Source organism: Tinamus guttatus, unplaced genomic scaffold (genome assembly GCF_059628265.1).
Source record: "Tinamus guttatus ecotype Peru unplaced genomic scaffold, ASM5962826v1 Tinamus_guttatus_pri_ptg000470l, whole genome shotgun sequence".
NCBI classification, from domain to species: Eukaryota; Metazoa; Chordata; class Aves; order Tinamiformes; family Tinamidae; genus Tinamus; species Tinamus guttatus.
Window position 1 is genome coordinate 2509472 of NW_028289004.1, and position 23660 is coordinate 2533131.

The 23660-nt window shown below is 43.7% G+C and overlaps 1 protein-coding gene across 2 annotated transcripts in view; it reads left to right on the forward strand.

Moving 5' to 3' along the window:
- Positions 1-651: 651 nt before the first annotated feature.
- The window catches only part of SMS (spermine synthase), a 49611-nt gene continuing 26602 nt past the window's right edge, over positions 652-23660 (forward strand). For both annotated transcript variants that reach the window (XM_088532752.1, XM_088532753.1), the window contains exons 1-2: positions 652-799; positions 15965-16085. In XM_088532752.1, the coding sequence (XP_088388878.1) occupies positions 748-799; positions 15965-16085 (173 nt within the window). In that variant the 5' untranslated portion in view covers positions 652-747. The remainder of the gene's footprint in view (positions 800-15964; positions 16086-23660) is intronic.

Sequence of the window (23660 nt, forward strand, 5' to 3'; positions counted from 1 at the left end):
TGGGGGGCTGTGACTGCACAGGGGACTGGGGTGTGCTATTCTACAGCTACCCTTCGTGTTAATATATATGTATATATGTGTGTGTGTGTATGCATACAGTAAGTATGTGATTTTGGCGGGGCGATTGCCTGGTGTTAACTCTTTGAGGCCTGGAAGGTGCCCTGCGGCCTGTCATGCTGCACCACGGCCAAAGCCACCATGCTGCTCCAGGTGCCTCGAGGAGACCCACGAGGGGCTACCACCACTTGAACCTTAAAAGTCGATACATTAATAAATAATACAAACCAGGAAAAAAAGCAGCACATATGGCTTTCTGGCCGCACCGCAGCCCCGAGGGGAGCTGGGATGCGCTCCGCGATGGGGCAGATGGCGGCAGCGCAGGGGGACCCTAGGCTCCCAACGGCTGCTGCCGCCACTGCCATGGCGCAGGGGGGACCCTCGGCTCCCAACCGCCGCCACCATGGCGCAGGGGGACCCTCGGCTCCCAACGGCCGCCGCCGCCATGGCGCAGGGGGTATCCCCCGCTCCCAACGGCCGCCATGGCGCAGGGGTACCCTCGGTTCCCAACGGCCGCCGCCGCCATGGCGCGGCGCAGCTCCGCCCCGGCGGCCGCCCGGCCCCCGCGGCGCCTCCCTCCCTCGCTGCCCGCCCGCCGCGGCCCCGCGCACATATAGGCGCGCTCCGCCGGCCGGGCCGCGCTGCAGCCGCGCCGCCTCCTCCAGGCATGGCCCAGGGCTCTACCTCACTATGGCAGCAGCAGCGCGACACAGCACGCTCGACCTCTCCCTCGGCGCCGCAGGTACCGCCCGCGCCCCCCGCTTCTCTCCTTCCCCTGTGCTGCTCGACCCCCTTCCCGCCACCGAGCGGAGCGGAGGCCCCCGCCCCCGGCCGGGCCCCGCGCAGGCCGCCGCGCTGCCCTCGCCCCCCTTCCCCTCCCCGGGCCGCGTGCAGCCGCCGCGGCATCCAGGGGCCCGCGAGGCCGAGCGGGGGGCGGCGGCGCCTCGGCCCGCAGGGCTCGAGCGAGAGCAGCGGCGCCCCGGGGCGACCGGCGGGATCCCCGCTCCCGGCGGAGCCGCTGGGGTTCCCGGCGCTGCCGCAGCGCCGGCCCTGCCCGCGGGCGCCGCGCGCTCCCGCGCCGCCAAGATGGGCGCGGGCGGTAACGGCCCTGGCCCTGCGGAGCGGCGCCGCCGCGCAGGGACACGTGCGCGGGCCGGTGCGCTCTGCAGCGGGGGCTGCCGCCTCCCGCGCCGCCGGGAGGCTGCCCCGCCGCGGGGAGCCAAGGCCGGGGGAGGGCAGCGCTGCCGCCTTGTCCCCCCGCACCTGGCCGGGCGGGCCCAGGAGGCCGCCCTGGGCTAAGGGAGGCTTTGAGGGGCTGGCCCCTCGCCCTCCGGCGCCGCTTTGGGCCCGTGCAGCGCCCCGAGGTGTTCGTAGCGCTGCGGGCTGGAGGGGAAGAGTTGGGAACGGCAGGGAGAGGAGGCAGAGCTGGTGTCTGTGAGGGTAGCTCAAGGTTTATCAGCTGATCTGTAACGTTAAAAGTTGTCCTATTAATTAAATGGAGAAGTGTTGTCTGTTTTCAAGTACCTTTGCAACCGCGTCTTTCTCTACTTGTGAAGATGAAGTTAGCACCTTTCTCCAGTTCTGGTGGGTGCCTCCGAATGGCAGGGGAGGGATGAGACCTGACACAGGGGTGTTACTGCCACTGAAGACCAAAGTGCTTTGTAACTTTTTTCCTCCTTCCCTTTTGTTTCTTTCAGGACAATAGATGGTCAGTGAGAGGTCAGAAAATGTTTTGTACTCATAATGGTTCAGAAGTTTAGCCTGTGTTTTGCGTTTGGAGTTCCTCCTCGCTTCTAATGCTAATGGCCTGAAGCATAAAATGTTGTCTGTAGGGGGGGGAAAAATATGGGAATATAAATCTGTAATGTGTGGTAAAGGGTTTAGATATTAATGTGGAGTCATGGTTCATAAGTGAGTCTGACTGTTGTACATGTAACAAACAAAAACAAACAAACAAAAAAAGCCCCAAAAAACCCACCTTTCTGAGTGGTCTGGAGTAGCCTAGAATGGCTGTTAGTAAAATGAGATCTCTGTATTTTGACTCCTGATCTTGTGAGGATAATGGGCTATTGCCATGCTTTAGCTGGAGCTATTGCTTTTTTGTATCCCAGAGAAGGGAGACTCTGACAACTTTGCAAATACATGCCCTATCTTTTACCTAAAAGAACGTTATCTCATGTTTTGGCGAGTATTATATGTAACTTATTTGCCTCTTTGTAGAAAGATAAGACTTCAGTCTGTGAAAGCAAACTTTTTTTTTCAATAGCTCACTTGCATCTGATTGCATCTTGTATGAGCTATATGTGGTCAAGGTGCCTCTATTTCTTTAAGGTCTTGTCCATACAGGAAGTATTAGATCAGTGAGGTCATTTGAATATAGTGTTTGCATTTAACCCAGTATCCCTATGTTTTCACATTCTTGAGGGGTGGGGAAGGCGATCTGTTGTCTGTGTCCGGGAATAAGCACCATTGTAAGGGATGGGATAATGTTTCTGCAATGTTAGTGTGCTTTTTCTTTTTCTTTTTTTTTTTCTCCTTCCTCTCTCCCTGAGATCTATTGGCTCTTTGTATGCTTTGTTGTGTACAGTTAATATTAAATTTCAAAGTCCCTTGATGCTCTGAGCAAATAGAGGAGGGAGGCTGTAGCTGGATTTCTGTGCAGAGGACACAAACCTTCCTGTGTTAGGAAGGCAGGATTTCACCTCCTCTTAATATTGGTGCAGTTATAAACTAGCACCTGGTCCTTCTGCAGGATGACAACCTGGATGTTTGATCTGTCTGGCTTTTTTTGTATGGTGTCCGCTGCTTGAATGGTGCTGTTGTGTGTGTCAGGACCTTCAACGGCAGCACCGCGCTTCCTAGGGAGTTTGGTTCCCTCCAGAAGTGGATAGTGGTAGCCTCTTGAATCCCTTCAGAAGAAGAAAGTAAAAAGTATCTGGAGAATAGATAAGTAGAACAGTAGGCATGATGTTTACCATTGCTACTTCTGGAAGGCTGACTGTGTTTGTAAGTGGCATTCGGTAATGCTGGCAGTGCCAATAAAAGTATGGGCATAAAGACATGAGGCAGGGAAGATGGGATTTTGTGTGGGTGAGTTTAGTGCTATTACTCAAATTAGAAAGAAGGGGTGAAAACTCGAGGCCTTTTAGGCAATAGAGCTGCATGGGATAAGTGAAACCATGAGTAGCTGAGGCACTGAAGAACATGATTTAGCAGGCACGGCGTTGAAGGGTTTTTGGTTGGACTCAATGGTCTTAAAGGTCTTTTCCAGCCGTTATGATTCTATGTACTGCTGGAAATGCTTGGGAAAGCTAAAAAGACCAACCTCTAGTAACGTTGTGCATCAATCTGCCAACTTCAGACCAAACCCCTTTTCTCTGCCTTCATGATTACATCTCATAATTATGAATCTTCATGAATGTTTAAAAAGAATAATCTGTTGGGGGAGGGGAGAAACCTTGCTGCTTTCTAGCTTTGAAAAAAAAAAGTCTGTGATGTTGACATCAGAAGAGCTGATTCAAGTGGTGACTCTGATGGCTTGATGCTTTGAGCAGAAATAATCTTGCTTATCCCTGGCCCTCTCAACTGATAGGTGGGCAGCTGCAGAAGGCAGAAAACATAAGTGTTCTGTAGCCTCAAATGCAGATTGCTTCAACAAAATCTTCTTGTGAAAATGGACACAAATGACTCCTCCTTAATGAGAACAGAGAAAGCTTTAGTCATACCTTTCATCTCTGGGCTAATGTCATTCTTGTTAATATCCTAGTTGGTCCAAAATGGGGAACTTGAAATTCAGTTACTTAAAGACCTTTTTTTATTGAAGAATGTAGGTCTTGATGCCTCACACATTTACAATGTTGACTATAGATTCCTATATATGAGAACGCTTCCATCCACGTGTAAATGTGTTGTACAAACTTCAGTGTTTCTCCAGAATCCCTAATGGGAGGGGAAGATGGTGTTGAGATGCTTTTGCCATTTGTTTGGTTGCCATGTAATAATTTCATTATTGTCATGGTAGTAACATGTGTCAAGCTGGTCTGTTGACTATACTTTGAAGAATTTGCTTGGGCTATGAAATTGTTAAATGTTTGGATCGTATGCAGTGGATTTAATATTTTTTTCCTCATTGTTTTGTTTGGGAAGTCATAAGCTGCTTCATAGAACAGGATGCAGTTTTATGCACTTGTTCTTGCTTGTGTAGATGGCAAAGACTCTATCCCTTTGGAGTGTTCTAGTTGTGCTTTCCTCCTTAAAAGACTGTTTTAGGAAATGATGCTCTCTGAGAGGAAAATCCATAAAGCAGGAGTATTCAAGAACACTAACTGATAAGAGGAGGTGCTGTATTTTTCTCTATGCTCCCTTTGAGCTGTCAGAGGGATGCTGGGAGAGGTGGCTGGTGCTGAGACTGCAAGAGGTCACCCTTGCAGGGTTTTTCCATTGTCTGCTAAAATGTGCATGAAGGAGAAAGAGCTAAAATAGTGTTGGATGTTTGCTGGAAGTTTCTAAGACTGTGAATGAGAATTCAGCAGAAAGTACTTCATGAGTCCTTGGCTGTACACAGTTACTTAAAATGAATATCGTTTCATAATGAATGTTTTCTCTTGGATGTTTTTGTTAGGAGCCTAATGTATTGGAGATGCTAGGACTTCCCCTGTCTTCTGAAGCAGGCATGGTCTGCTGCTTCAGTCAGGACTGGCTGCAGTTAACAGTAGGAACATGGAGTATGCCCAAGCATTGTGGGGAAAAGACCACTGATGGGCCTTGTCTCTTATGCTGTGAGCAGTTCTGTCAAATGTTGTCTGAAGTGGTGAGTCTTCTGGCTGCTGCAATAGTGTGCTGCTCTCTCATTTACTGCATTAATGTCAGTCACGGTTAAAGAACTTGCTGACTCCCTGAGTAAGACCAGCTTGTGAATGAAGACTGTGTAAACAAAGATTGAGCAAGACCCAAATAAAGTGACCCAGGGAGCCTCTGACCCTCTGGTCAGCCTCAGCCGGAGCCTGCTTGCAGCTGTACTTGGAGAGTCTGTGCTCCCTTGGCAGCCTCAGTGGGCAGCACGTGTGCCACGCTGTGCTCAGCTGTGCCCTGCAGGGCCTCACCTTCTAGTTGAGGCAGGAACGGGCTGGGAGGTGGCACTGGATGCGCCAGAGCATGAGGCTGGCATGTCGGAAGGAATTAATACAGGAATTAACAGCCTTCTGTGTAAGAACATGGGCTACTGGGAGCTCTTCCTCTGCTCTTGGTGGTTTCCAACAGAAAATGTTTTGGTTCAGAAGAGTGAGATTTTTATGAATGGAGCTCTGAAAATGTTCACCTCAATCTCCAGCCAAGATGTTAAGTGCTCAGTGGCTGCATGGTTGGACACAGAGGAACTGTCCCCTGTGAACATGAGAGAACACACCATGGGAGACATTGCCTGAGGGCCCTGTTGGAGCTTTTGGGAGCAAATTTGCACAGGAAGTAGAGTGCTTTTGACATCAGTAAATACTGATGTCAATTTAGGCAGGTTTTTCTGACCTCTTTAATAGCAAATGCTTTAGGCATGCGTAGCAGCCACTTTAAAAGACCCTCTCCCTCTTCCCCTGCCCAATTCTTGCTCTTAGAGGAAAAAGTACATTGGACAAACTGATTAGAACTTTTTCTGTGTATTTTTAGAAGATGGTTGGGTCCTGGGTAATAATACTGGCTTAACTATACTACATGAGTAAACATGAGTTAGAGTTGGTATCAGCTGAGCAGCATTGATGCTCTATATTGAGTTTCTTTTTTTCTTTTATCCTTCTTTGAAAATACAGCAGGAAATAATTTGTCAGTTGAAACTTTGATGTTGGTGCCTTCAACCCAATAGAATGTCCTTTTTTTTAAAAAAAAAAAAAAAAAAATGTCCTTCAGCTGTCTTACTTCTGCCTATTTTTGCACAATACCAGTGGTCAGCAGGAACATGTGGCTGGGCATCACAGCAAGACAGACAAAGTTTGGACTTCTTTCCATGGCAGCTTAAGCTAAAATGTGCTTTGAAGGTCTCCTTATCCCCTCCACTCCCTTCCCTATGAAGTTTTTAATGTTGCTCTTCCTTATCATGAGGCAAGGTCTACAGCATGTTGCTGATGGTGTGAGGAGGGCTCCTGCTGGATGGGGGTGTCTCTGCTGTGGAATACACACTGCAGAAACTCTTGGGAGGCCAAGAGTGGCTCTGGGTGTGCAGATCTGTGTAATAAGAGAGCTCAATCTCTATAATACTTTTCAAAGTTTCCTAATAGCTACTTGAGTAAAATTAGCTCTTGCAGAATGGTCAGCTCTCTAGATGTGAGAGCAAGAGCTTCAGCTCCTTGTGGCAAATGCATAGCTGTGCATCAGTTAGGTATCCACACAAGTATCCAGAGGGAGTTGAGAACTGGTTCGTGAGCAGCATAGGAGAGCTCTCACCAAGCTCGTGGATGACTCTGCTTTTTGCAGGATAACAACTGAACCAATAGTAACGTTCCTGGGGAAAGGTGTAGGCTTTTTTTCCCACAGCAAGAGATTGAAAATGCAGTTTTCAACCTTGTAGAAGGCAGGATAGTGGTTTCTAGTAATAACTTCAAATGATACTCAATTTGATTTTTGGAATTAAAGTTCAAATTTCAGTTTCAGATAATGTCATTTATGCCAGGAAGAGTCAAGTTGCTTTCTATCACTATATGTATATAAGTGGATAGCTCTGTTGTATGCACTTCTCGTGAGCTTGAATAGTAGACAGAGCACCAGCCATCCTCATGAAGATTAGTTCTGTTCCTGTTTTTGCAGTGTTCTGCAACGATCACCAGGAGAAAAGTAAATGCTTGTTTTCAGAGTCAAGTGATGTAATCACAGGGGATGCAAATCAATTTTCTTCTTTGAAAATAATTGCAAAAATTAAATACTGAAGGATCAGCAACAGCAAAAAATTCCTCAGAAACTTTAATTAGAATTAGCAAGGGGTAAGTCCGAGTTTAATCAATCAGTATTGAGATTTTAAATCCACTTTAGTGGGCAATTATAAAACACTAGTAAGGTGACCAGCTGCTACTTGCCTACCGATGTATGGCAAGGTGATGCAGCTTCAGTAACTGTAACTTGGCTCCAGAACAGCTTCTTTCTCCTTCTGCCCCTCACTGAGATGCCAGGTAGAGATGGGCTGTGAAGGAGGGGGCAGAGCGACCAAGAGCTGCTGCCCGGGCAGGAGCGTGAGACCCTCAGGGGACCGGCAGTCTCTTGGGAAGCGCCTGTTCGCTCCTGCTGTGACGCAGGGGCCATCTCCCCACCTTGCTAACTTTCCTCACGGTGAAGCAAGAAGGAGCTGCCCGCTAGTACCTAGTAACTAGGGGTTGTAGTTCCTGCTGCTGAAGCTTTCCATCTGGGCTTGTGAGGTCTGGTGCTCTGCTGTGTCTTTAGTCTGTCCCCACAGCCTGCACCACAGCCTGCTGCTTTGGGTTTGCTTCCAGCCCATGCTACCCACCCGGGAGAATAGATCTGTTTCCTTCTTTGAGTTTTAGCTTTGAATCATTCCTTCCATTTTCTGCCCACAAAACTGTTGGTGGTAGTTGTGCCCCCTGAGTGTTATCTCTTGGCTACTGTTTAGCTAGTCGGTGGGGAGTGGTAGGAGGTACTAAAAGCTTCCCCCTCCCCTCCATATTTTGTTTTTTAATAAGTTTTAAATTACGTAGGAGCAAGTGGCATTTGATCCAATGCTTGTATGGGGGGGGGGGGGACAACTTCATAGACTTTTAATCTTCCTTCCTACACCCTGACTATATGAGCTCATGTGCAACTTAGAGGCATGAAGGAGCTTAAGAAGTGAATGGGGGAGAGACTTTAACACTTGTAAAATCTGTTTGTGATTCTCTGCAGCCGTGAAAATTGCCTTCTCAGCTTTTTCGTCTTTCTGTTTTTCTTTCAGAAGAGGCACCATTGAAGGACTTCATCCTTCCGAATTGTCCGGAGGGTCACAATTTAGCATGCCTGTAGCTTATGCCTATTTTTCTCAGTTTCTACCAGAAGATTCTGTGTAATGTTGCTGTAGGACTTGCCCTACTTAATTGAAAGACATTAATGGAAATGGTGTCCCAAATCATTCTAGCAGACATGAGGGTTGCTAAAAGCCCTGCCAAACTCAAAACAGGAAATAATAAGAAACCACCCTTCTCTGTGGTGGGTTCCTTTTAAGAGTACATTAGTGTTTTGTGACACAGGAGTCCTCAGAAATGAGACTTTAGATGTTGATGAATCCACAAGCAGGAATGCTGTGTTTGGACACTAAGTGAGCCAGGAAAAGCTTGTTTGCAGTGTTTGGTGCTTCCTGCCTGAAACATTCCTCAATCATGTTAGAGATGATAATCATGGTTTAATGCAAATAAAACAGAAGTATTTATTCTGGACTCTTGTATCTCCCTTTTTTTTTTTTTTTAAGTAGTTTTGGATTTGGATTTGCTGCAAATATTTTCAAGTTGGTTTTGCTGGCTTCTAAGTCAGCTCTCAGTATAAGGAGAAGTTCCTTTGCAGTGAAGGGTTTCCCTTCCATTCCAGGGTATTTTATTATTGATGGCCAATTAATTGACTCTCCTGTAGGCCAGTGAGTGTGGAGTCCGATTGCTCTGCTTGCACTGGTACAGCCTTTCAGGGAGATTTTTGAGGAGGGTGGCTGCTTGTAGCTGCGGCTTGCAGGATGATGGCATAAGGTGGAGCCCTTTGTGTGCCCTTGTAAACTCCTACAGGCATTTCTCACCTAAAGGTTAGGTAGAGGTTCAGATGGGGGGGGTGGAGTTTAAGAGCCGTATGTACCATGTGCACTTACTACAAGCTTGATAGCAAAACTGAGCTGCTTGGTGTAAGCCACCTTTGATTCAGTCTCCGTAGCTTCCAAATGTAGTCGGTTCTCCTCTGTGTATGTGCATGTGCAGCAGTCTTCCAGGTACAGCTGCACTGTCCACTGACCAGTAGGATTTATTCTTCCCTTTCACTGAGTGCTCTTAAGTGAAATGCTTCCAGTAAGACTTTGATGGTCTTGTCCCACAAGTCTGGAATATGTTAGGATGTGTGCTTGTGAGCTGACAGGAAAATAAAAATCCTGTTTGTCTAAGATCTCTTCCTCCCCCACTATTACAGAACTTATATTAAGTAGCACTTCCATCTCTGCCTAATCCTAAATTAGTCTTGAAGTGTAAATAATCTATGAAGGGGCAGAAAAGACTTTCTTCTGGCTCCCCCCAAGTATATGTTGCAGTGACCAAAACTTCCTCTGTGTTCAAAAAGGCTTCCTAGTATAACTAACAACTTCCTACATGCATGGTGCTTGCTTTGTTATTGTTTATCACAAGAAAGCTATTTGTTTAGCTAAAACATGCATTTAAAGGCAGTCGGTAAACCAGTGTAAGGGACTCTTTGTTGCCGTGATCTAATTTAAATATATATATTTTTTCAAAGGTCATGCACAACCCTCAGCCATCTTGGGGACTGTGTATAGTAGTACTGTCTGAAAACCTCAGTATACTACCTGTTACTCTGATCAGTGTTATTACTAAAGAATACCATTAGTGACCCAAAGCTAAAAGCAAGGTTAAGCTTTTCAGGAGGTGTTCTTAGGCCAGTTAAAATACTTTTCTTCTTCTTTTCCTGGTTTTGTTTGTGTCTGAAGCTGTGGTCTCACTAATATCTTTGTGGTGGAGGGAGGATACAGGCTCCTGCATGTAGGTAAGATAACGGAAGGAGAAGCAAACTGTGGGAGATGTGATACTTCAGCCTGGGCTGGATTCCTTGCTCAGTGAGCTGTGTGACCCTCCTAACAATTTTTCTAGCATAACTGGTGGTAGGAGCTGGGGATGGGAAGAAAGTAAATACTAGTACCGTTTTCAAGAAGATAAAGAGTGAAGAACGGGGCAACAGGAGGATAGCCAGCTTCACTTTGATCCTTAGGAAAATGGAGTAAATCCTTCTGGAAACTGTTTCCAAGGGTGTTAAGAACGAAGGCATTTGGGAGTACACAGCATGGTTTAACAAAGGGGTGATGGGTCTGACCAGGGTCGTGGCCTTTGGTGTTGATGTGCCTGGCCGTGGGGGACAGTAACATCCTCATTCAAACCAGTGAAGTATGGGCGAGCTAAACGACAGTGAAGCGGATAGACACCTGGCTCAACGGCTGGTGTCAGGGTGCACAAAGTTCAGCTGTGGGCTGGTCACTGGTGGTCGTGCCCTGAGGCTTGATGCTGTGCCTGATCCTGTGCAGTTAATGTGTTAATGTGTTAATGTAAATGTGTTAATGACTGGGGTTATAGAACAGAGCGTGCAGTCTATGAGTTTGCAGGTGACACAAAATGGGAGAATAGGGGTTAATAAAGCAGGGAGCTGTGCTGCCGGTTGAGGAGCCTTGACAGGCTGGAGGGGGGTGACAGGGAAGAACCCCGTAAAGTTCAGCACAGGAACGTGCAGAGTTCTGCCTCTGGGGAAGCAGACCCCAGGCACCAGTATGTGCTGGAGCCAGCACAGGAAAGCAGCTCTCTGGAGAAGGACCTGCAGGCCTTGGGGGAGCGAGAAGTTGAATGTGTGCAGGGAAGGCCAGTGCCCTCCTGGGCTGAGCTGGAGCCTTGCTGGGAGGTGAAGGGAAGGGATCCTTCCCTTTCACTCAGCAGAGTGAGCTGTGAGCTCACAGTTCCTGCCATGCTGGGCATGAACAGGAAATTCTATGGAAAATAAAGGTTGCTTGTGAATTTAGCTTTTTTTTTTTTTTTTTTTTTTTTTTTTTTTTTTTTCATTCTGTTTTTCTCCTTTCTACCTTTTCTCCACTGTGAGGATGGTCAGACACAAGGCCAGGTTGCCCAGAGAGGTTGTGGAGCTTAGCAAATACATCTCTAAACACCCTGTCAGCTTCTTACCTTCCACCACTTTTTTTTTTTTTTATCAGTGCTCTCTCTTAAAATACATGTTGCAAATACTGTTACTGCCCTTGGCAGCAGTGCATTCTTTGGTTGGCGTCAGTCAACTGGAGGGAAAACTGCTTGATCAGTGGGGAGTTTCAGTGTCTGTGGGAAGATGGTGTGTAGCTATGGGTGATAGAGGAGGAGGGTTACTTCGAGCTTGCACAGAATGGGGCAAGAGAGAGGTAGTGGTTGCTGGAGTAACATTTTTTAGTTAGGTGTGAGGAAGAAACAGTACAGATAGATGGTACAGTCAGATTTCTGACTTCTGTGTTTGGCAGGAATATATTTGTAGTCTTACATAGGAGGTATTTTAGTATGCTTTTCTTGGTGACGTGGATTGATGGAATGCTGGTGTGGGGGAGAGCAAGAGGACAAACTCTCCTCTGGGTAGCTGGCTGTCCTTAGTCTTCTGAGAGTTTGTTTGATTCCCAAGGACTTGACTTATATCCCTTCCAGTTGGAGACTTGAATGCACTGGATGGTCTATAGTAACTACAGTGACCACATAGATGTGCTGGTAAGTTCATGTGCTTGGTGTTGTGGCAGTGTAGCTTGATTTACTGTAGCTGTGTTATGTTCATTTTGCAGTGCACAACACCACTGCATCTCTGCAAACTTAGGAAGAAGCAGCTGTTTGCATTTGCCTTCCATAGTATAGAATGATGATATGACTTAAAGCTGAACTGCCTTCTCTCAGAAGAAGGAATAGTAGATGGTGGTTTCCACCTGCTTACACCTCATCTAGTGCTGTGCATGGTTGCCCTCTTGTATGTATGAATCTGTGTGAGGAGTTGCTTGCTTGTCACAGGTACAAATTAATCTACATTAATCAGGAGCATAGAACTGTTGAATCATTCTGGTTTGAAAAGACCATTGAGATCCTAGAGTCCAACTGTAAACCCATCACCCCAATGCCTGCTAAACCATGTCCCTAAGTGCCTCATCCACGCATTTCTGGACACTGTCAGAGATGGCGACTCCACCACTTCCTGGGGCAGCCTCTTCCAATGCTTCACCACTCTTCCTGTGTAGATATTAGGAAGAATTTCAACCCAAACCTTCCCTGGCACAACTTGAGGCCATTTCCTCTTGTCCTATCGTTAGTTTTTCTGGAGCATCTAGGTTTGATGCTGGGATCACTTCAAGACAGTGTGATGCAGTTCTGCCCTATCTCCTGCTGCCTTTCTTGCAGTGACCCTGCAGCCTGATCTGGCAAAAATAATCACTCTCTCCATGTTCTCCCTATTGCTCATTTGTGAAATACTCTCCTATTTGCTTTCCTTGTGACATTTTTTTGTAGAATGCCAGGTTATAGGTAAAACACCCACATGTAAGAGCTTGTACTACCTGTAGTAGTGTTGTATGTAATATACAATACTACTATGTAATATATGAAAGGATTAATTTATGTGCTTCTGAAACAAGCTGTCAGTGTTTGGATTGTTTTGCAATTAGTATGTTTAGCATTTTGGCTCCTAATGTACATTATCTTGTAGGGAAGCCATTCATTAGATTTTTTTAAAGGAAAAATGCATCAGAACTGTGAAAGCATGTGGAATTGCTCTAATATGTTCTAATTTTTTTGCCTTTTTCCTCTAACAAACAAGAACAATATGCACTGATTTTTTTGATATGGTTGGTTAAGGGGGGAAAAAAAGTCATAAAGAAGTGAACATTTTCAAATGAGAACTAATTTGTTCCCATGGTCTACTAAGATTTTGTAAATGCTCTGGTATGAGGTAGGCCTTAAGTCAAAACAGAATATCTTATTTTTAGAGATCGTTTTGTTTAATAGCAGGTTACTAAGCTCAGAGTTCAAAGTATCTGGAAGAAACTTCAGCCAATGTTAAGCTTTAAGCATCCTTGGCATACTTTAAGCAATACTAATGTTTACAGATTGTGTTCATGAATTGATTCTTGGCTGCTAAAACTTCAGAGGAATGTGACTGAAACTGTGTCTTCTAGAAGGCATTCAAAAACTGTTTCATACTGACTGGGTGTTTTATCTTCTGAGACAAGTTCCATGGATCTTTGATGTGATGCTTTTTGTTTCAACTCCCTGGAATTGAAATTCTGGGCCCTTTCAGTCCTTTTTTGCAAACAATTATTAAATGTTTAAAGCAGTATTTCACATTTGGCAACCTGAGTTGGTTCCCCTCTTCCTCAGTAGGAAGAAATCTTGTTAATTCACTTCTGTGTTTTGGTCTAGGTTTTGAGGCGTTGCTATTGCTTAAATCACTATTGACATTTTCAGGTATTAACATTCATACTTGAACTTGAAATGAGGGTGGTTTGGGTGGCAGACCTTGAGATTCCTGAAACTTCCTGATGCCTTTGAGCAATTCAGTGATGATCCAGAAAAACTTAAAAAGGCTTCCATCTTTGGGGAATTAATTAGCCCAATGCAAATCTTGTGTGGTACAACCAAAAAGAACCCCAAAGAAAGAGTGTGTTGCTATCTGACTTCCCTGAAGGTAACCATGTAGTAGGGGAACTTGAAAGTGAGGTTTCTGCCTGGCTGTTTAGTGAGGAAGTCTGTTGTAGAAAGATGAGGGATTGGTATCTTAGAGCAAAAGAATATTTATGATAACTCATCCTATAGTCTATGCCAGGATGCTCCCAGTAGGCAATTTGAATCTGTTGAGTAGTTTAGTAGGATCATTTGTGTCCTTCCAGGGAATCTGCTCTGGATCTTACTGCTTCAGCATCTTGAAGAGACAGAAGAGATTAAGTGGCCTAGGAGTTGGTTTCATACCAGTTTGGCTGAGATTTGTGCTGGTTTGCTGGCTAGATGATGGTGGTTTGCAGGATTCTGCAATAATCTGAGTTATTGCCTAAAATTCTGGTAATTATGTAAGAAATTAGAGAGGAAGGAAACGAGCGTGGATGCTAGGAAAGATGAACGGAAAATAATTGCAAGTGGGCAAATGACAAGTAAAAAGAGGGGACCAGATGTCTGAAGTGTCAAAAAATCTTTGTGAATATATTGCCTTTGGAACAGCTGCTTCTGTCTGCCCCAAAGCAAAAGACGTGTGCTGGAAGCTGAATGTTTAAAGTTGACTTTAAAAAAAGTGAAGTGGGGGTCAGGAGAGGGGGGAGAAGCCCTTTCCTGCTCTTAGTGCAAAGCTGCACAAGGCAGCTGCAGAATTGCAGCTGCAGTTATGATCCCATTTCCTCTGTGCTCGGAGCATCCCTCAGTGTGCTGGCTTGCTTGCCAGCCCCACTTACCCTGCTGTAACTCCTGCTTGGGGGCTCAAGAGATTCTGCACTCAGACCCTTAATTGCTGCCTGCACCACCATGGCCTCTGACCCATGGCACGTATAAAAACTTGAACTTGCTCTCGGTGTATTTTAGCTGTCCGAAATTATGTGGATTTTGACAGGAGGGTAGGGAAGAACAAAAGAGCCTTTGCAGATAGAGTGCAGCATGTGTAGGTAGTGCCTCATCAGGGAGGGTGAAAAATATGGGGAGAGATGCTGATGGAGGGTAATAGTCATGCTGGCAGTTAGGTTATTTAGTGTTGTCCAACAGAACTTGTGTGTGCATCTTCCTTGTTTTGTTTTTTGTTAACTTGAATTAACCCTAGGCTGTAAGATGGGGGGAGTAGTAGGTGAGTCAGAAATAGCAGATTAAAAAGTAAATAGTTACCTTGGAACATGAATTGAAGATCTTGTAATAGAAGCAGTAAGAAGCAGGGGCTTTCCACTCATAATGAATATTCTTGGCAAGAGATTGAGGAATTAGATCACAGTTGACTTAGTGTAGAGGAAAAATAAGGGAAATGATTCTCTGTTATTTCAGTCTTTCTGGTAAAACATACAGGGATGACAGTGCCCAGGCATTACAGATGAGCAGACATGTGGATTTCAAGTAATTGGATATCTACTTTGGGCTTCTGTGGAGTTCCCTGCATATGATAGATGAGGTGGACATTACTTTTTTTTTAAAAAAAAAAAAAAAACTTGTTATGGATTTTATTTTAAATCATCTTGAAAGCCTGCAGAAAGCATTAAAATTTGGGAAACGCTTGTTGCTCAGGCCTGCAGGCTGCACTGAGTGGATCCTAAGGTATATGCATTTGGGAGGTGGTGGGGAATGATGTATCAGTAAGGGAGGCATTTCATTTTAAGTCTGCCTCCAGATGATTTGTCTCATGGAATAGTTTCAAATTCTTGTTATGTTACTGCCCAACTGCATGGCCACCGATTTGTCCATAGCTATCACCACTGTAACTTCTCTTGTTATCCCCAATCCCAGTGCTCTCTTGGTGAGATGCTGTTTCCACAGTGTGTTCTGTTGAAAAGACAAATTGCCCTGGCTGTTAGGAAGAGCATCCCTTCCCTGCTTGGGTGTTCAGTGCGTTTGATCCAGAGAAGCAGCCGGGCGAGGAGCCGCTTCCCTTGTCCTGGGCAAGACGAGCTCAAGGGGAGAGCCCCTTCCTGCGCGCAGTCCCTGCCACGTGCTCACAGCGTGGAATGGCGCTTGTGCTTTTGCATTCTCTGGCTTTTCTAAGTCACTGTTTTAAATGTGTTTTGCGACCTCTCAAAGGTCTCCAAGATGCAGTGAATCCTGGGATTTCCTATGCCTTCATGGTCCTCCTACACCTGTACTGAAGTGCATTCAAGGGTCTGAATCGCTGCTTGGGAAAGAAATTGTATCTTTTGACAGATTACAGGGTGGAAATGAAAATGTACTCCCATGTTTCTGTGCGTTAGCATTTGCTTATACTGCTTTGGGGGAGGGAAGGAACATTTAAAATATATATATATTACTGCTTGTGATGTGAGGCCAGGCTGTGAATGTGAAAGATGCTGTTGAGCTGGAACTGAAGAAGTATTCCTGGCAGCTAGGAAGAATGGTGCGCGCTTTGCCCCCCGTGTTATGTGTAACTTTTCTTCTTCAGTTAAATATAAGAATGATCTGAGTGGGGAAATCTTCACTAGATAATGTTATATTTTTTTCCTTTCTTGCAGCTGATTGCAATGCTGTTCTTAAAGCTCTACAGCCCATTTTTCAGGAGCAGGGAATGACAGAAACAGTTCATAACTGGGAAGACCATGGTTATTTAGCAACCTACATCAAAAAAAATGGCAGGTGAGTGGATTTTTCCCTCTTCTTCCTTTCTCCCTTTCCCCCTGATTCTTTCCTATCTGCCCTTTCTTTACAAATACTTTTCTCTCTTAGACCTCTCAGGGATGCAGGCAGAGTGAAAAAACTGTTCTTACCAGGCTTGTGCTTTTTTTTTTTTTTTTTTTTTTTTTTTAAAAAAAAAAGACATTAAAATACAGCAGAATGCCACTGATGATCTTTTCTACATTAACTTGTGGTTTGGTTATGGCAGCATTAGACTTGGTCAGTTGAACTCTTTGTGCTGTATTTGTGCTTGTGCATAGTGTTTTGAGTGGTGTCTTTCCAGACACAAGACAGAAAGGTCAATAAGGTAATTATGACTTCAGAAGGATGTAGTCCTTAATTTTTTAAAAATGAGACTTTAAATTCTTTCAAGTGAAGTTTTGCAGCATTTGAAATTGGATAAAAGCTTTTTGATTTACAGAAATGAGTTGAGCTTAGTAATGAGTGTGAGTTACTTGTTGCAAAGATTAAAACGCTCTTCTGGTTTAGCCCTAGAACTGTGACTTTTCTGAGTGTGTCCAAGTCTGTTCAGTCTAAACTTAGCATGGGAATGATAAAAATGATTTTTTGGTTCATTTTTTGTTCTTTATGCTTTCAATAACTTTTAAAGCTGCTGGTGAATCTGGAGCATATTTAAACCTTGCCTCCCCCTGCCCAATAGCACTGCTAATGGTGTCAGTATTTACACTGTCACACATTAAGAGTCTGCTAGAATAAGCTCAACTTCATTTTGATTACCAGGTTCTCTTCCTAAATGGCTTTTAAGGTGTTCTTTTGTTGTTGTTACTTTATATACTACCTTTGCCTGATTAACAATAGCTAGCTTAATTTTACAGGGTTTTGCTTATTCTTAGCAATTCCATTATCTTCTCTTGCTTTCTTCTCTCTTGCTTGATTTTTGAGTCAGAAAATGAGTATAGTTTGAGTAGGTCATGATTGCGTAGAAGAAGTGGTTATAGAGCACCAGTTTGCACTAGGAAAACCACGTCACTAGTCAAAGGAGACACCCTTTTACCAGAGGTGTTCTGCACCTGCTGAGGCTTATAAGACACCACAGAATGAATATAGAGTTTAGGACACGTTTACAAAAGCAGAACTGCAGAGCGTATAAAGCAGTGACTGCTATGAGGGAGTGTGTGGGTGTTTATGGTAAACTACTACTGCATGCAGCCAGAGCAGCCCAGGATTGGAGAAGGTGCCAGGTTGATCCATGGGGAAGGTGTCCCACAAAGGTTTGCAAGATGTAGAGAATCCTCTCTAACACATGTTACAGAGAAACCTAGGAACCTTAATAAAATAAAAATAAGTTTATTAAGCAGCTGTGGTCCTAGCCTCATTAGGACTACTAAGGAAGAGCACTAAGGCATTAAGCCCTTAGGCTTAAGTAAAGGTTGCTGCATGCATTTGGTCTGATTAAGTGCCTTATGGATGTAATTGCTTGGAGATGGGACTACAGGCTTAATTCAGAAGATGTAAATTAATAAAATATTCACGAAGAGCAGATTTTTGAAGGTAGAAAACTTTTTCTTCAGCAGTAAGAATACAGTATCTTTCTGAAAATGCTTTTTTTGTTTTTTTTTGTTTACAAAAAAAGCAACTTTTTGTTGTTACTCTTCTAATTTTTGAAAAAAAGATGAAATATCTTGAGAAAATATGAAAACTTACATTTAATCTTTCAAGAATTCTTGTTTTTTTTAAAAAAAATAAAGACATTTGAAACTTTTTTAATTTGGGGAAAAATTTGAAAGATTTTTAGAAGAACTTTTGAAGGCTTTTTTGGGGAAAAGTCTTCTCTGTTCCTTTCCAAATTTCAAGAGGAGATATTCCTTTTTTAAAAAAAAAAGGCAGTAAATAGCCTATTTTTCTGTTTCCTTTTTTGTCAAATTCTCCTTTATGTGCAATATTTTCAACCAATAGTATGCATGAAATGTAACTGTTTAGGGAGTATATTTCCAACTTCCTCCAAGTTATTAAATATTATATGAGACAGTACTGGCTGCCTTGGAGAAGTCAAATTTTATCTGTTTATGATAAACCCTTTGTGATAGTCACTGGCTCTGTTATTTTTGAAGTCTACTTATTTCAGTATTTTCTATGATGAGAGTTTCTATGATGCTGCTGTTAAGGGGCAGCTCACTAGGGATAAAAATTGGCCGTATTCCTAACGCAAATATTTTGACATAAACTTGAATTTTGAAGTGTACTGTTGATGGGGGAGCGAGGAGGGGCGGAAAAAGAGCTGAAATCTGGATCTCTAGAAGGCAAGTCAAATCTTAGGGGAGGAGTGTGTTGCTTGCTGGAATTTCTCTCCCTCTCCCCATCTGTGCATAGTGTCTGTGTATAGACGAATATATACATGCATGCCTTTGTATGTTTTATATATTAAAAATAACACAGACCAACTACTTTGTTAAATTTGGGGCCTGACTTAGGTCATAAGTAGGCTAGCTTGAATCCAGTCGCATCTTTACATTTCCCATGCAGCTTTTGGAGTGTCTCAGACTGCCTTCCAGATGTGGCAGTGAAATTTATCTGGCTGTGATGATCCAATTTCAGACTCGGTTTCCCACTCCAGCCTGTCCTTTTCCTATTTCCATTGACTGCTTACCCCTTTTGTGCTGTTTTGTGGGTCACAGCTAACTTTCACCAGCAGATGCTGAAGCAGAAAGCATGTTAGACATGCCAGTGTCTCACTAGTGCTGCTGTCTCTCCCTCTGACAGGTAGATTGCCTCTTTACATGGTCACTGTCTTGCCACTGATGTGCCTAGAAATACCTGTTGTTTGTCTCTTACTTTTTTATGCAGTGTCTCGCTATGTTATCTGCTGTGTTTTTATATTTCTCCTTTAAACCAGGATCCCAGTTTCTGGGTAACCTTTTGTTTTTGAGGCTAGTGAAAAGATAGCCAAGTTGGCAGATTACTACTCTGGTGCTATCCTTCCTGCATATTTTCTCAGCTTGCATTTGATTTCCCCCTAGAGATACTATCAAGAATACACATAGTCTGAACAAATAGTAATTAAACTATCCAAAAATGGTGGAAGAGGTTTAAACATTAGCTGTCTTGTAATTACATGGGTTTATTTTGGTGTCCTGCTTTCCTCAAGTGTGAAAGAGGCATGAAATGAGAATTGTCAAAACTGACTTTTGTCTTTGTAATCTCCAGATCAGTTTCTTGTAAGCTGTTTCTTCTGAAGGAGAGATCGATTCTAGACAGTAGTTGAGTAAAGTTCCTATAAATTTATAAATACTAAGTTATCTAGAGCTTGATTTTCTTTGTTTTTTTCCCCTCTGCTGCATTGTCAACTGAAAATACTTGTTGCAGATTACACTGTCTTCTTTGCAAGGATTAGAGTAGCAAGTGCTTGGAGGAGGAAAAGGGGATATAAAAATTAAGATGCCCAGGTAGGGGATGCAAGGAGGGGAAAGATGAAAAGAACCTGTATTCTGTTTTACACAGCTCACCGTAAAAGGAGAAAGCTGGAAAAATCACCAAGTTCCTTGGGAACGTGGAACTGTTGTGAACTATTCTTGGTGCAGGCTTGAAAATTTAGTGTAATGGAGAACTAAAAATAAATGTAAGTTCTCTTCAGTCAATTTTTCAATGTTTTTCAGAACTTGAGCATGTTTATAGATTGTGTTGGAGGGGGAAAGATGAGACAGGGCAGAGTTTCATGAAAGCTGCATGCAGTAAATCTCAGCAATTGCTGAGATTCATATGAGTTTAAAAACATTATTTCCTGTGTTTCGTACAGCTGTTGATCTTATGCTTGCTGGCAGCTCTGTTTTGAATCATCCAGCTTTTTCCTGTGCTGCTAAGTATGACACTTAAACTTTCCCACTGGAGGATATTTTCCAGTGTCAGTACTGCTGTGCCAAGGTGGTGTAAGGAGATGGGCCTAGGGGCCCCACTGTGGCAAAGCAGGGGCATGGGAGATTGTTGAAATGAATTACTTCAGTGTCAGTTAATTGAAACAGGGTAGAGAAAAGAGAAGTAGAGAAGGTAGAGAAGTGGTTAGTTATTTCCCCTCCTCCCCATTAAAAAAAAAAAAAAGCAGCCTTTTGGAAATTAGGTGGCTTGTAGTTAAAAGGAGAACAGAGGCGAAGGTACCTGCTCTGGATTTGCTGCTTCCTGCTCAGCACTCAGAGCTATTTGCGGTGTGGATGGTGGGGCATTAACGGGAGGCCAGCCCGCACAGTGAGTAGAGGGGCAATAGGTGGCTCAGGGGAAGCAGGAAAGATGAAAACATGAAAGATGCACAGGTCGTTGTTGTGCAAAGTGCAGATGTGCATGCAGGTGTGTGTGCATGCAGGTGCCAACACATACTTGTGACTGAGGCCCTGCAAAGCATTGATGCACAACTGATGTAGTGAGTCCAGAGCTAATCCCGAGGGAAAGCAAATGTTTGAGGTGAGCTAGTGCTATGTTGCAAAGGCCTGTCTATAAGGCAAAGTCTGCAGAGATAACTGCTGGACCCTCTACAACTGTGTTACAGGTTGTTGAACTGTGGTCCCTGCTGTTGACAGTTTTGTCCCTGACAAAGGTCCTGTGTGAATGGCCCAGTGGAGGGCAGCTGTTAAATGAATTGGAGCTGATTTGGGGATTAAGGCGAGCTTTCCTGTTATTACCAAAACAACACATGCACGTTCTTCTTTATCTGAAGATAAGCAATCAAAAGTCAGGCCTGGCAACTTTACCTGGTCCATTTACTTTATTATTGACTCTGACAAAGGACTTAATTGAGGAAGGTCCAACTGAAAACACTTACTAATCAGGTTGTCAACACATGCATAAGTGCAGTAGCCATTCACACTCCAGAGCCAGGCAGGAAGTGACTCCTGCTTCACCAGTTGAGTCATTGTTTTTAGTGGTGGGAATGAATATGCTCTTCTGTGCTTGGCCAGCCCTATTGGTAGCACGTGCTGGAGGCTCTTTCTGTGAGTTTTGGGAGCTCAGCAGCTTTCTTTTCCTCAGCTACATGCTGCTTTCGGGTCACTCACTGAAACTGCATATAGTGGTGTTTTTTTTGTTGTTGTTTGTTTGCTGAAGTGTTAATTTATTGTAGTATATAACTGGGCAGCGGTGGGGGGAAATATGTCATGATTGGAGTTTTTATCTTGTTTACTCTCTGTAGTACTTTATGCAAAGCCATGGGGTGAAATATATCTTTACAGAGAAAATGCAAACTGTTAAGGGGATCCAAGGTAAGGTTAGGCTGATCTTAAAAACTTCTGGGGATCTTCTCAGGTAATATTGTATGTTGGTAGCATCTGTGCTTGGTAGCATCTGTGCTTGTGAGTTATCTGTGTTGTGTGTATGTGCAGGAGTGTTTTTCTGTTTCTTATATGTTTTCTTACACACATACATTCATTCACCTTATGCATCTCAGTAGTCCCTTTTCTGTCATGTGCCAACTGAAAGCTTCTTTTAAAACTCCACAAAACCCCAAATTTGGATTTTTTTTTAGTACAAGATTGTTTTTCAGAAAAGTGCTGGCCTGCCTATGTGCACATAAATTTTAAGTTGCCCTGTTCCACATTCTTGTTGAGTAATGTGATCTTACTGGCACTTCACTGGATAAGTGTTCCACTGTGTGAGCTGCAGAGGTTGTTCTTTCTGTCGCTCTGACAAATGTGTTTCCTTAACACCATAAAGGGAGGGGTGAGCATTTTCACCCTTTCGAATGCTAATCCTTTGCCGTTCCTTGTGCTGGCCAGTATATCCTTACCAAGCCAGTTGGTGTGTTTTGAAGGGGAGGACGGGCGTTCCTCGACTCCTTTCCAGGCCCCGATGTTGTGCTCCTCACAACAGAGACACTGCAAGGACTTGGAAGTGCTCTGAAGACTTGGAAGCAGACACTACAAATCAGCAAACCCTACAGCAACTGCTTACAACATCACTAGGCTCTGCAACTCTTTGCAACAAGGGGAACTTTCAGTGCTTTAATTTCCTTGTTATGTAAAAAGCAATCAGGAGTAACAGTCTGGTGAAAGATGGTGGGTGCTTAATTCCTTTTAAGGTCCCTTAGGCACTTGGAATTTGAGATGAAGAGTGCTAATAGTGAGATGCCATATGCATTATTAAAGTAATGCCATGGTGTTTTCCTTTTTATTTCTTATTTAATACTGGGTTTGCTCAACATAAACACATTTATGTTCCCTCCCTCTTAATATGTAAACTGACAGCTTTTTTTCATGGCAGGCTTTTAAAAATGCTTAAAATACTGTTGTGAGTCAAAGTTAGTCTGTCAGTATATAGAAGTTTTAAGTAGGGTGAAGAGGGCTGAATAGGTATCAGTCTTACTATACAGTATAATTCTGTTCCTTAGGGAAAGAAAATATGACAAATTTCAATTCTGTGTTTCAAGTACATAGAATTGCAGGACTTTATACTCGTTTATGTTTTTTTTGCATAGGATGCAAAAGAGAGAGAACCTTTAAATTAGAAGGATGCTCACTAAAATTTCTCTGCTACAATTATTTAATTCATGCAATTAGGGTTAATTTCTTGATGTCTGCTGTTTCCTTTTGTTCTAAGTAGCAAGATGAAGAATTTATTAAAGACTCAATACAGTATTCCAGTAACTAAGTCACTGTACTAAAAGTTTACATGCAAACAGAAACTCCCCTCAGTGTTACAGTAAAAGATAAGGCACATATACAAATTAGCTCTAGTACTGTGCCAGCCACTTCTTCAGGTGCAGGTTCCTTCCTTGCGCCCGGCGTGTTCCTCCTCATTTCTCTGGAGTCAGATGTGTGTCCCAGAAGTATGACATATATCTTGAAGCCAGGAATTCACTTTTCTTTTTTCTCCAGTCAGACAAACTACAGAGGGGAGAATTGAAGGTAAAACTCCTATTTTCCCCAGATTTTCATATGAGAGCTGCTGCTGAAGACCTGCCTTGACACATGTTCTGCCAACAGAAGTCAAAGCAGCCTCTGCTCTGCCCTGATTCAAGCTGCTAGGCAGTCTTTTGTGGGGTCAGCCTTTGTTTATCCCCATCGCCTCAACACTGCCGTGCTGGTTTAAGTGCTGGATGTTTAAAATCTTTACAGGCTTTCTAGTTTATTTTAGGTGGTGGATTTCCAACCAGGTAACTTTAGACCAAAGTAACCTTGATTTGGTTAACCTGGATTTGTTTTATTTATTTAATTTGTATCATTCCTTTTTTTTTTTTTTTAAACTCATACTTGTTTTGCTGTAGCTTAGCTGCATGAAGAGACTCTCAGAATATAAATCGCTGTCTTATTCTGCCCTTCCAGTCTGCCATGTACTTTGTATCCTTTCTTCTGCAGATTTCAGGACCTGTTATTCCAGTGGAGTTAAAAATTAGACAAAATAAATAATGATTCCACAGTATTAGTGTCTTTTTATTCTGTTGCTCTCTGTCACATAAAAAGAAGTTGTGATTTTTAAAGCCCCCCCCTCTTCTCTGCTTCTCCTTGCTTCCCCAACCACAAAATGACTCCGGCCAAGCCTGGTATCACCACGTACTGATGCTGAGGAAGCATTTTGTGCAGTCACAGCAGCAGTGAA